At 35.5% G+C, this 13,143-nt stretch overlaps 1 protein-coding gene across 1 annotated transcript; it reads left to right on the top strand.

Moving 5' to 3' along the window:
• Positions 1 to 908: 908 nt before the first annotated feature.
• Positions 909 to 13,143, top strand: LOC117114116 (amine oxidase [flavin-containing]-like). Its single transcript, XM_033257701.1, has 15 exons — positions 909 to 1,071; positions 3,221 to 3,315; positions 3,531 to 3,620; positions 4,176 to 4,289; positions 5,031 to 5,122; positions 5,704 to 5,845; positions 6,648 to 6,800; positions 7,845 to 8,004; positions 8,284 to 8,380; positions 9,153 to 9,206; positions 9,513 to 9,570; positions 10,180 to 10,277; positions 10,655 to 10,766; positions 11,404 to 11,466; positions 12,083 to 13,143. Exons 1-15 carry the CDS (start codon positions 924 to 926, stop codon positions 12,224 to 12,226), a joined length of 1,620 nt encoding a protein of 539 aa, XP_033113592.1. The 5' UTR covers positions 909 to 923; the 3' UTR covers positions 12,227 to 13,143.

Below are 13,143 nucleotides of genomic sequence, written 5' to 3' on the forward strand. Positions count from 1 at the left end.
GTGGGGGGGTTGTTTTCCGGGGGAAATTTTCCGGGGGTTAATACCCAGTGGGTAATTGTCCTAGAACCGAGGACATTACATTCACACGGTGGTGTTATGATAAGTACATCCGTTGGTTTCTGGTCAAAACGGCAATAAACCAAAACGGCAATAAGTCAAAACGACAATGACGAAAACGGCAAAAAAACCAAAACGGCTACACATTTTGACCAGAACGGCAATGGACCAAAACGGCAATAAGTCAACGGCAAAACCAAAACGGCAATAGGCCTAAATTGTCATAGAAGTATAAATGCGAAAGAACGACAACAACAACAACAATAATAATAATAAATTTATTATTAATAATAATAAATTTAATATTAATAATAATAACAACAATAACATTATAACATACAAATTCAATAATGAAGAGATTGGGGAAGCTCAATATAAAAGCAGTAAACATTTAAATAAGTAAAACTTACGGTAAAAATACAGACAAAATGAGACTAAAAAATGTCAGTAAAAGTAAAAGTAGATATGAAAGTGTACAACGTTTAATTACGAAAAAAATGAGGCTAAATTGTCATAAAAGTAAAAAACGCGAAAGAACGACAACAACAACAACAACAACAACAACAACAACAATAATAATAATAATAATAATAATAATAATAATAATAATAATAATAACAATAATAATAAATAATAAACTAACTTTAAAATATAAGCAAAATGAAGCATCTAAAATAATTTCTATATTTAAAAAAAAAACAAAAAACGCGATTAAACATTAAAATATTAAAACCGGGAAAAAGAGCCCAGGGCAATATTCGATTTGCCTATCGGGACAATTTCAGAACGATTCAGAAAATTTATAAACTATGGCCCGCGCCCGGTGGTGGCGCTTGCTAGTTTTGGCATTGATTTCGCTCCTTTGCATGCTGTTTTGGTACTTATCCGTTTTGGTTATTGCCGTTTTGGTTACTTGCCGCTTTGACCTGCTACCCATCCGTTGGTACGACCATACGACGGTTACCAAAATGTTTCAACAAAAAGAAGTTGTTATAATCGGCGGTGGAATAAGCGGTGAGTTGAAATGTAACATAATCTAGCCAAGCAGGTCTAGAAAATCTGGTCAACGGTTACGGTAGTGAGCCATCATAATTATAATTATAGTAGTAGTGGTAGGGAACATGGTTCGATTTGTTGGTTGGACGAGGCGTCGACGCTAGACGAACGGAGTCATTCATGCATGACCGTCCTACAGGCGTCCTACTGCATAAGTAGATTTGGCTAAATCAGGGAGTTGTTTATAACAGGGAAACAACTCCCTGGCCAAATTGCGTTGTTCTAATCTAGGTGTCCCCGTGACAGAAGGGGTCACAGAATTTCCAGAGCTAGGCTTAGCTCAGAATAGAGAGAGAGCTAAGGTGAAATTTAATAATTTTCATTTTTTCATGGATTTTTTTTATTAAATACTGTACGGGGAATAAGATTTTGATGTAACACCTAAAAACTCCATGCAGGGGCGGATCCAGCCTGCTAGAAAAGGGGGAGGGGGGTGAAATCTGCGAGCGAAGCGAGCAGCCTTAGGCTGGGGGAGGGGACCGCCTAGAGCCCCCGGTGGGGTCCAGGGGAAGAGCCCCAGGTGGGTGTCCAAGGGGCTAAGGACAGCACATTGAAGAATATGAGGTTGTATTGAGTCGATTTTTTTTTTTTTATTAAAAGAGTAAAAAGTAAGTCTACTGAAGGGGTGTCATCATGTGTACACATATCAGTGTACCTACTGACCTCGATAGAGAGTGATTGATTGCACGAAAGTTTCCATGCTGGTGCATCTGCGCTTAAACTGTCTTTGTAGCTATGCATTGTGCGATGTGACATAGAATCCATTCAATTATCTCAAAAAAAAAAAAAAAAAAAAAAAAAAAATTGTGATTAAAAGGGGGCGCGCCCCCCCCCCCTTCAATCCGCCTCTGAAATGGATATATTATTTGGAAGATTAGCCTTACATTTGGCTATGTTTTTAGTCAGCTAGATGCAGTATCAGGACCACAAAAAGCAGAAAAAAGGAAATTCCGACCATGAAATCTTCTCAAACTCGGGAGTCGTCTTATACGCGGATTGCCTTATATACGCGAGTATATACGGTATATAAGGGACGCCGATGATCGAGATACAAAAAACACCACCCTTCAGGATGAGCATCATGAGTGTCTAGTGGCTTATTATCATTTAAAAAAAAAATCAAATCTCTATGGAGAGGGGCATTCGGATGCAGTGGCGTATCTAAAAGTCTTGAAATGGGGGTGCTGATAGTGGTAGTGGGGGGGGGGTGGGCGAAGGTAAACTCGATGATCAAAATAAGGTGATTTTTTTACTATGGCGGTTGGCGCTGCGCGTCAAAACTCTTGCCCTGTCAGTGTCGGGGGAGTTGCCCTGCCGTCGTGGAAATCCTAGTGAAGCCACTGTCCTGGACATCCGGCAAACTGTTTTAGTATAGAAGTGGGTCGTAAACATGGTTTTCAACGGAATTGGATGAATACCATGAAAAATTGCCGAAACCCGTTTTACCAAAAGTGAATTCAAGCAACATAAACCAATATCAGAATAAAATAAATACATAAACATGAATTAAGATATTTAGGCCGAAAATCTATGTATATAAAATAATATATTCGAACATTATACACACGCAATTGGGCTTTAACATATTTTAATAACAAAAAGTTTGGTAAGTCTGTATATGTATTTGTATATGTATTTTGTTATGGTTTATTTTCTTCTCCATTGTTGAGCGCCTCGAAGTTGTAACAACGCTATATAAATCCAGAATTATTATTATTATTATTATTATTATTATTATTATTATTATTATTATTATTATAGTATACATTGCTAGGGCCTATGTCACTGGGGCCTGTGCTTGAATAAATGTTGTTATAACAAAATATATATATATCCATATTTTTTTATTTACATTACTTACTTACTGGACAGCATCATGCGTTTCTGCACTTACTTCCTGACTTGCGAGAAATTTCCACATCTTTCGGTCCTGGGCTCCAACCTCTGCTTCCTCAACAGTCCACCTATACCCAAGTCTGTCACGATCCCGTTGGATAACATTTTTCCATGTGAGTTTAGGTCTTCCTGGTGTTTGCGTTTTCCATGTGTGTGCTTTATTTACATTACTGTAGCCCATACATATTAATCAACATTTTATTTCTGGTAGGTTTGTGTGCAACAAATCTACTACATGAACATGGACTTGATGTGGTATTACTGGAAGCATCTGAGCGTGTAGGCGGTCGAACCTACACACTAAAAGTAAGAATTACGTTGTCATGTAGTACAGTATCGTTCTTCTCCCGAGGGTCTGAGCAACTCCAACAGGGGTGGCTACAGTGCAGGGGGATGGTATATAATATCTGTCTCTTATACACATCTAGTTGTGTATAAGATACAGGCTCAGAATAGAGAGAGAGCTAAGGTGAAATTTCTGTCTCTTATACACATCTAGATGTGTATAAGAGACAGTCTAAATACAAGATAGGGTGTTGAGAGTGGCCAAGCAGTTGGATATTGATCATTATAAGATCATTGAAGATGCTAAATTGGTTTGGGTACAGAAGGTAGGAAACAGTATTCACAAAGCAGTTTTGAATTATTAACAAATATTTTATTATATAGCAATGAATAAGGAGACATTTTGTGAGTAACAGTATTGAAGTCAATAATATTAATAAAATTTCCTACACATGCATTAAGTTTTTAAAATACAATTTTTTATGTTTATGGGCTAGTCTCTGTATACTTGTGTCTATAGTTAACATTCAATCTTTGTTTTTAAAAGTCGGAGATATGTCCTGGTCTCGATCACCCTAGAGTATCTCTTAGATAGGCCAATATCTTCATAGACTTCTCGAATGGATATCTTGTTGGAAGCAAGAAATGAAGTTGCCTTTACCCAGTTACCGTTATATTTTTTATCAGCGGGAAATTTCCCTATGTTTGATGCGTTCCCTTATTCTCTTTTACTATAATTTAATAAACCACTGTCATGGGTTTATATAATATAATAGAAGTGCTAACATAGTTTCTCAAGTATATAATTATCTTGGGTACAATCCTTCCTGTCTTCCTAAAAGCCATCCAATTTGTGTTAATACTATAATTTATTTTCCCAGGGAATATTCTATCCATATATGCCATCCACGGCATATTATCCGAAATTCTGGAATCCATTTGTTTGGTTAGATATGAATAACATTGGCAGGCAGTGGGATGCCATCGGATCAACGGTAAGTAAATAATAATGGCCATGGTGTTAATGGTGATGATGATGATGATGGTGATGATGATGATGGTAATGGATGGTTGTGGTGATAGTGGTTAGTGGTGATGATAATATACCATTAAAAATTATAATAATGTAATAATAATTAAAGTGATAAGACCAAAAAATGGAGTGTTTATGTAACCACTGTGACAACTAGAAACTACAGGAATTAAAGAAAAAATCTTTGCAGACGCTTGGAGAAAACTAAACTTTATAGAAGGCAGTTGTTGGCCATTCAATAATTGAATCCTGATCTTATTTTTATTTTATTTTCGGGTCAGTCAATTTCGGGTAACATAAACATTTATTCTTAATGATGGTAACAACATTAATACTAATTGTTGATTGGCCGAGCGGTTAAGTCAGGGGCACAGTAATCTTCAGCTGTACTATCGGCGCTGGTTCGAACAGCTCACTCGCAATGGTTCCGGTGGTGGAACAAGTTTTCTCGGATAAGGACTTTAAACCGTAGACCCAGTGTACGCATTTGGCTCGTGTGCACTTTAAAGAACCTGGTACATCCTTAGAGAAGAGTAGGGGGTTACCCCGGTGTACTTGTCCATAAAGTCCCCTGTTGTTAAATGGATATGCCACGTAGGACAAGTGATTAAGTTCACTTATTGGCATATCCTTGGCGCTCGTGCCTAAAGAAATTAAACGATAACAATGCTACTGTAATGATAATCTGGACTTTAATTATCAGATTCCATCAGATGCGCCATGGGATTGTCCTAATGCTGAAGAACTAGATAAAATGACAATGCAGCAATGGATCCATAGGAACACCTGGACAAAGTGAGTCAGTGTTATGTTAAAGTTACTCTTTCATGTTTCCATATATTCATGAACTACATTTATATATTCATATACATATATATATATATATATATATATGAATACAGTATTATGTATTTCACATATTATTCGGTATTTTCTGTCTGTCTCTATGTGGTACAAAATGATATTTAGACTGAAAAATTGTGTCTGGAAATACCAAATAAGCACAAAGTGCATTAAGACTGGCTCCACCCAGAAAAAAAATTAATTGATTTATTTGCATTCCTATTATTATAGTTGTGTTCATTATTTTTTGTGAAGAAAGTGTTTGTACAAGATTCTTGTCAGAATACTGGTACATAAATAGGGCAGTTTTTGCAATTTGTCAAAAAATAAATTTTAGGAGTGTTGAGAGTTTTGGAGTAAGATTGGCAAATTGGAGGGAGTGCAGGCTTCCGGGTTGCCGTTTTTGGACTTTGTGTAGCTTGGCTTAAAGCCAAATGTTTGCCTTTTGTAAAATAAAATGAGATTCCCACCCTTCCCTAAACCATCAAGATCTTGTAGGCCTGGCTGAATTATAACTGCTGTTTTTGTTTGAGGACTGGTCATGATTTCTGTTGTAATATGGTTAGTCAGATACTGACTTCTGAGCCTCATGAACTGTCTGTTCTCTTCTTCATGTGGTACATCAAAGTGTGTGAAGGATTCATGCGCACATTTGCAGCTGAAAATGGAGGACAGGTGAGTGATTTGTTTGTGAATTTGTGGCCTGGGGATGTTGTGACTTGGAGTTAGTGTGGCCTGGATATGTGTGTTCCAGGCATACATGGTTGGAGAGAGCAGCTTAGCTCAGTCGGCTAAACTGGTGGAAGCCACTGTGTGTGCGCTGAACAGTGGAGATCTTAAAGTCCCGGTTCAATTCCTATCACTGCTCGCCTTGTGTTTCAGCTAGAGGGCTGAAATAAAAATTACATTTTTTTGAATGAGACGTTTAAGCCGTTGGTGCCGTGTGCATTATGGCTCATGTGCACTTTAAAGAACACGGTACATTCTTCAGAAAAGAGTATTTTTCAGAACACAAAATTACAAAATTAAACACATCATGCAATCTGGCAGATAGTTGAAAGAGCAAACAGCTATCTCTAGTGCAGAGTACAATTAAATGACAAAACATAGGCCTAATTCTGAGCAGATGTATTTATACAAGAAGTGACTTTAAGCAAAGCGTGACAGAAAAGACACAGGGAAACGATGGTGTTCAATAGTATCAGGCCTGCGTAGGTTTGTTGTTAAATGGAGACGATGTCAAGGAAGAGGCCTGGGAATGGTTTTGGCAAAATAAATTCAGACAAAGACCTCTCTAATTAATAATGTAAAAAAAATTACCTTTTAAGTACTTACAAAAACGTTTTAGTTACTGTTTTAGTGTTATGTTGTAAAGTTTTTCTGTGAAGTATTTTGCACCTAATGTAATATAAAGAAATCTGAATCCTAATTTGAAATACAGTCTGCATTATAATGTATGATATTCTATTTTAATTAGGAAAGAAAATTTGTTGGAGGCTCGCAAGAAATAAGTCTTCGTCTCCTAGAAAAACTAGGAAAAGAACGAGTGATCTTGGAAAGTCCTGTGATAAATATAGAACAGAATGACGATGGCGCATTTATTAAGACCCTCAATGGAGACATTTATAAGGTAGGATTGAAGCATGGACCTATTTTGATTAAAGGTTAAGAGTTAACTTGAGAGTTATCACTATTTTGACACCAAAAGAAATTGGTTGACGGATTGCTGATCACTTTAAAGTTCACCGATGAACAATTAATCAGTGCCAGTCAAACGTCTGTCACCTTAAGCTTAAGGCACCATTCAGATTCAGAGTCAACTTAACGTACCATCTACATCATATTAAACCACTAGTATATTCATGGTTGTGACCGTATCTTTTAATTGATTCCACGCATTTACTTGAGAGTTATCACTATTTTGTCACCAACAAAAACTGGTTGATGGATTGTTGATCACTATAAAATTAACCAGATGAACAAATCAATGCCAGTCAAACCTCAAGTCACCATGTGTAGCTCCTTAATGAGTTCTTGCTACTTTATACACCATTCAGATTCAGAGTCATAACTTAACGTAGCATCTACATCATATTAAACCACTAATCTACTGTTAGTTGTGATCATTCCTTTTAGTCTAGCTGCCACATACCTACATATTAGACTGATATTCCCAACTTATACAAGAAAACTATTTTTGTTTCAGGGTGGTGTTCATGAATGTGCTCTCCTAAGCTCTCCCTCCAAAAAGAATATTTTGCTTAAAGTAGTTAAAAATCTCCTCGTATTCTTCTTTCTCTAGCAAGCGACCAAATTGTCCATGTTCTAGTACTGGTATAGGCATTTATAATGCGCCTCTTCCCTTAGGTTATAAAGCACACTTCTTTTCTCTGGTCATTCGGTCCACGTGCTTTAAGTGTTGCTACTGGTAATCAGCACAGAAGCAGGCAACACCACCAGGTACCCATTTATGCTCCTGGGTGGAGAGAAGCAATGCAGATAAAGTGCCTTGCTCAAGGACACAAGCGAAATGCACAGAGAGGGATTGAAACCCCGACCTCGAGGTTGGAAAGCCAAAGCGTTCCCGATGCGCCAGACCGCTTCCATGTTCTATACCGGTACCCTTACACTGAATTGTGGACCTTGGTTTATAATATTACAATTTATTTTACAGGCAAAATATGTTGTGATGGCGATGCCTCCTGGTATGGTTCAGAAGATACATTTTAAACCACCATTACCACCCCTCAGAAATCAGCTCATAGCCCGTGCACCAGTGGGATCTGTCCTCAAATGCATTGTGTACTATAAAACACAGTTTTGGAGAGAAAAAGGTTTGGACATTTGCAAAATGTTTGGAGCTATAATTTAATCTGGTTTGAATATGATTTAAATGGTAAAGTTATATACAAATAAAAAAAAAACACTCTAGAGATTACAACATTCAACGTTGAAAGAACTTTCGGAAATATATAAGCATCAAGTTCCTTTTATATATTTATTTTCTATATTAAAAGTTCATTTTACACAACCATTAATATAGACACAAGAGAGAACTACATACTGGGTATCAAAGTATTGACGTAGACTTAGTCTTCATTTTTATTGTGCAGGTTTTTGCGGGTCTAGCTGGGGTATTGATCCAGATATCCCCATTAAATGGTCCCTTGATGATACAAAACCTGACGGAACTGCTCCAGCATTAATTACGTAAGTTAAAATCAGATAAAACTCGCTTTGTTTGATTCCACCGTCTTCCATAACTTGTGCCATAATGCCTAATGTGGTTAGGTCATGATTTTTCTTTAAAATAATTGTGGATCTTTCTATCTTTTCATCTATTTCATCCCAAATGCTCTCTGCCTATACTCAAGTGTTTTTGTTGGCATTTAACAGGTATGAATATTTTGTCTATGTATCTGTTTTTATTTATTGATTATTTTATTTTACGTTTTGGTCAGCCAGACATTCATCTTGTTTAAAAACATCATGCTTAATCACTAAACAATTTATAAACATCTGTTTGAAGTTTCACCCCGAAAACCTTTATTTGGAAATAGCTGGCGACAGTTTTACCTGTAAATTTAAGCCAGTTTTAGGTAGTTAGGAATACTTTTAGGTAGATGTCCTCACTACGACGTTAAAATACATATACTCGAGTCGCCGGTGATTAACCAACTCCTTTACTGCTGGCTTTAGCAGCCTTTGGTGGATGGTCACCCAGCAGCAAGAAAAAAAAACTTACCAAAGGGCAGATAAGCTTCTCAGAGTCAACGTTCAACTATGCTTTATGTGTAGTAGGATTAGGATTACATTCAAGGTTTATTTATTATGTTTATTTTTTAAGCGCATAGATGTCCTAATAATAAAGCGCTCTAAGTCGAGTGCTACTTTTATTACTATTACTTGGACTCCATAAAGTGTGTTTGCCTAATCTTTATCTGTTTACTGATTGCTTTCATGCTTTGTCTTACGTCTGTAGGTTCATAACTGCAAATAAAGCTAGAGAGTTCTGCGAACTATCAAAAGACGAAAGGTAGGCTACTGTTTAATCTTCATTCAGGAATAGCTTTGTGTAAGAATTCTAATAAGATTACAAAGCAAAATACTAAAAAAAAAAAACAATAATGCAACAACTATACAGCTTTGATAAGCAACAAAATACTCAGCCAGAAATAGAACCAGAGCTTATACGGACAAAACTGGTCCTTCCTCTTTGTTATTAAAATATAGTTATGAGTGTATATTAGCCATCCAGAAATTAACTAGTTTAACTTAGTTATGGTTGTGGTTATTGTTGTTTATTGTCATGGTTATTATTGTAATTATCATGTCATTATAGACAGGCTAAAATCTGCCAATATTTTGCTAGCGCATTTGACTCTGAAGAAGCCTTGCATGTGAGTATTTATTTTCTATCTCATATAATGATAAAGAATGATAATGCAGGAATTTGTACCGCCCCTTTTGCCAAGAGATACAAGGTGCAATAGAAATAAATAAAAAATAGATTACAATTGGCAATCAAAAATCATACCAAATATCTCAGACAAAGAAACACTAAAATTGGACAGTTCCGAGAGATCTAGTTGGGGAATGAATGTTTCTTTGAAAGCCGATGAAAAAGTCATATATCACAGGGAATCACTATTCTAAAGCCTAGGTGCATCAATTGAAAAGGCCCTATCACCAGCATTCTTTAGATTGAGGTATATGAAGGCAAAAGAAAACAGATGAACAGATGACCATGGCAATATTGCTGCCTATAAGATAATAAGCAACAAATGTAAGCAGGGTTGGCCTACTTTTAATTATTGGCGGTTAATAACAAGGGCTCCTGGACAATAAAGGAGCAAACATGTAAAGCTGCGGAGATTAAGCTTCAGCTCTGCTGGATCAATGTTCTGGAATAAACTTTTTAAAAAAATATTAAACACTCACCTTCACATCACAGTTTTAAGTCATACTTAAGATGCACCTTTTTTAAAACCTCTTTTAACCTAATTTAGCCTGTTAACTACGTCGAAAAGAATTGGATGGAAGAACCTTATATAGGTGGATGTTACACAACTGTATTTTCTCCTGGAACCTTATTCAGATATGGACGGTAGGACAAGCACGTTAGTTAATAGTAAATTTATATATATAATGTAAATAGTGATTATATATATTTTTTTAATGAAAATCTGAAAATGATATTTATTTATTAAATCATAGTAATAATATTATGTTTGTATTATGAGAGGTATTGTATTATATAAAAATTTGGTATACAAAAGCTACCAGGGGAGGCAAGATTAGTCTTCATGACTACTGGTTAATAATTAGCCTCCCCTTATTAATATTACAACTAGTACTATGTTATATATATATAAATTATTAAATTTATTGATATTTAATAATAGTATTGTTTTTTTTAAATCATTTTAAAGTATTATTATAAATATAATCTTGGTTTCATATTTCGAGTTGAATCTTTAACAGGGAGTTGCGTAAACCAGTTGGCTGTGTTCATTTTGGCGGGACAGAAACTGCTAGAAAGTGGGCAGGCTACATGGATGGGGCTGTCGAGTCTGGTGAGAGAGCTGCTAGAGAGGTATGCTATACTCACTGTAAAGTAGACTTTATACAGCGACACGACATAAACAACTCCACGACATAAATCTCATATTGAGATTTAGTTTGTGTAAAGCATCGCTTGTGTATGTTTGTCTTGTGTAAGGGATTGTCACCTACAAGTAGGACAGTGATATATATTCGCTATTGGCAATCCTTGGCACATGTGTTGTGTGCCTAAGGAAAGAATAATAATAATAATAAAAACGTTATTATACAGTATGTGATGAAATCCAGAAAAACTTAAATTTTATGAAACATGATCAAACAAGTGATTTTTTTCTGAGTATACAAATTCTTACATTGGTTACCAACCAATTTAAAGGAACATACAAAAGAATATAGAAATGGTATTATATTTGATTGTTTATGTATTTGTTAATTGGAAAAACATCTTTACTCTTTCTAATTTTTATTTGAATGACAATTACTGGCCTAAATTTACAAATTCAATTTGTGTCTTAAAATCAAGGCTATACTGCACGCAACTAATAGAACACCAGTGTGTTAATGAAATAGTTTTAACAAAATAATAGTATACTCGTCTTAGAGGTTTTTTCACATTCTCTGGAATAGATTTTCGCAATATTTCAGTGTTAATTATATTTCCTATTTAGATTCTATTTGAAGAAGGAAAGATTAGAGAAGATGAGATTTGGCATGATGAGCCTGAATCAAAGGTACATATATTTTATTTATTATGTTGTACATTCAGCAGTAAATAAAAAAAAAAACATTTAAATAATAATTACAAATCTTGAAAAGTGATCTATGGCATTTCTTGAACCCTAAAACTGTCTTAAAAATGTTGGCTTATATACAGTAACCCTCGCAAATGATTCTAGTAGACAGTCCCCTGTCCTATAGATATGAATATGATAGCCGAACTATGGGGTGAATATTTTGGACATAATGGGCCCGTCGCTTAAAATCTCTCGAAAGTGTTCCCAGAGACGAAGCCCCAAAAAACTATGCCAACTTAGGGGTTTCAGAGGTTTATTTAATCGATTTTATGTAGAAAATACATAACATTGCTTTTTTCTGCCGGACAAAATTGTGGTTTCTTCTCGACGTGGGGGGGGGGGCTTCTCCCAGACAGGGCCCTGGCGGGCTCCCTCTGGCGCCACCCCTGTGTTAGTCTATATGAAATTGAACACAAATGTGCTGAGTTTTGTTCCAAGTTTGTTTACTATTAAAAGCAATATACATCTCACCTTTATCATTGTACAGATTATATTTATCCATCCGCTATCTACAGTATTTTATCATGATACCTTGTAATGTTATTTTCTTTAGGAGGTTCCTACTCTTCCATTTCAAACAACATTTTTGGAAAGAAATGCACCGACTGCTCGTGGTTTCTACAAGTTCTTGAAAAATCTTGCAGTTTTAGGGACCTTGGCAGGAGTGTTTGTCATTTACAAAAAAAGATTATTGTAGAAAATAACACATACTATTATTGTACATCCTAATGTAGCTGGTTTGTGCAAATTTACGAAAACATTTTGAAACTCGCTGCTCAAAGTATATTTCAACGGACTTACGGTATAGGTATTTAATAAGTAAAGAAAGACTGCAGATATTTCAGCAGTTTTTAATTTAAATTTATAATGAGGTGATAATTTGGAATTTGCAATGGAGAACAAGTTCTAGAACTAGACCTGTTCTCCTTGATTTTGTTTTCTTCCATTCCCTGCCAGCTTGCCTTTTTCTAAACTTTCTATTAGGATATGAGACGCCCGAGTCATGGGATGGCCGAAACCCAATGCTGGACAAAGTACATTTTGATAGATCGCTGTTCAGTGACGAAGACGTGTTTAGAGATCTTCTTTCCTTGTTTTTTCAATAATTACATCTGTTCCTTTGTTTTTAGCGCATTATTAATACCCTTGTATTTTAATCGGTATAAACACATAACCTTTACCTTAAAACACAACATTTTCCTTGTGAATTTGCAAAACTCGACGAGAGTTTCCTCTGCAAATTGCTAATTATGTAGTACAGTTAAATTTGCAAGTAGACTTTGCCTAACTCAAATAATTTCTAAGTCAATCTTATTTTACATTCCAAATTATTGTGTTTTCCATTAATTAATGATCTGTCAAATTAACAAAAGTCAAATTTTATCTAAGTTGAACAATTTTTCAATGCCATTTTGGCATTGAAAAGTGTATTTCAATTGTTTGTCTTGTAGGTCTATGAACCGCCACCGTCGATGTTGGACTTTTCCGATCTTACTCTTCCCATTTTGTTCATTGTTTTCTTCATTTTGTTTTGTTGTGTGTCTTAAAATCGTAATAAGTAAATTTACACTAATTAAGGAACAATAGGTACTATAATAAATTGGTGAAAAATTG

The sequence above is a fragment of the Anneissia japonica genome, unplaced genomic scaffold (assembly GCF_011630105.1).
Source record: "Anneissia japonica isolate Jap-2015-1 unplaced genomic scaffold, ASM1163010v1 scaffold287957_len1322810_cov207, whole genome shotgun sequence".
In the NCBI taxonomy this organism is placed as follows: Eukaryota; Metazoa; Echinodermata; class Crinoidea; order Comatulida; family Comatulidae; genus Anneissia; species Anneissia japonica.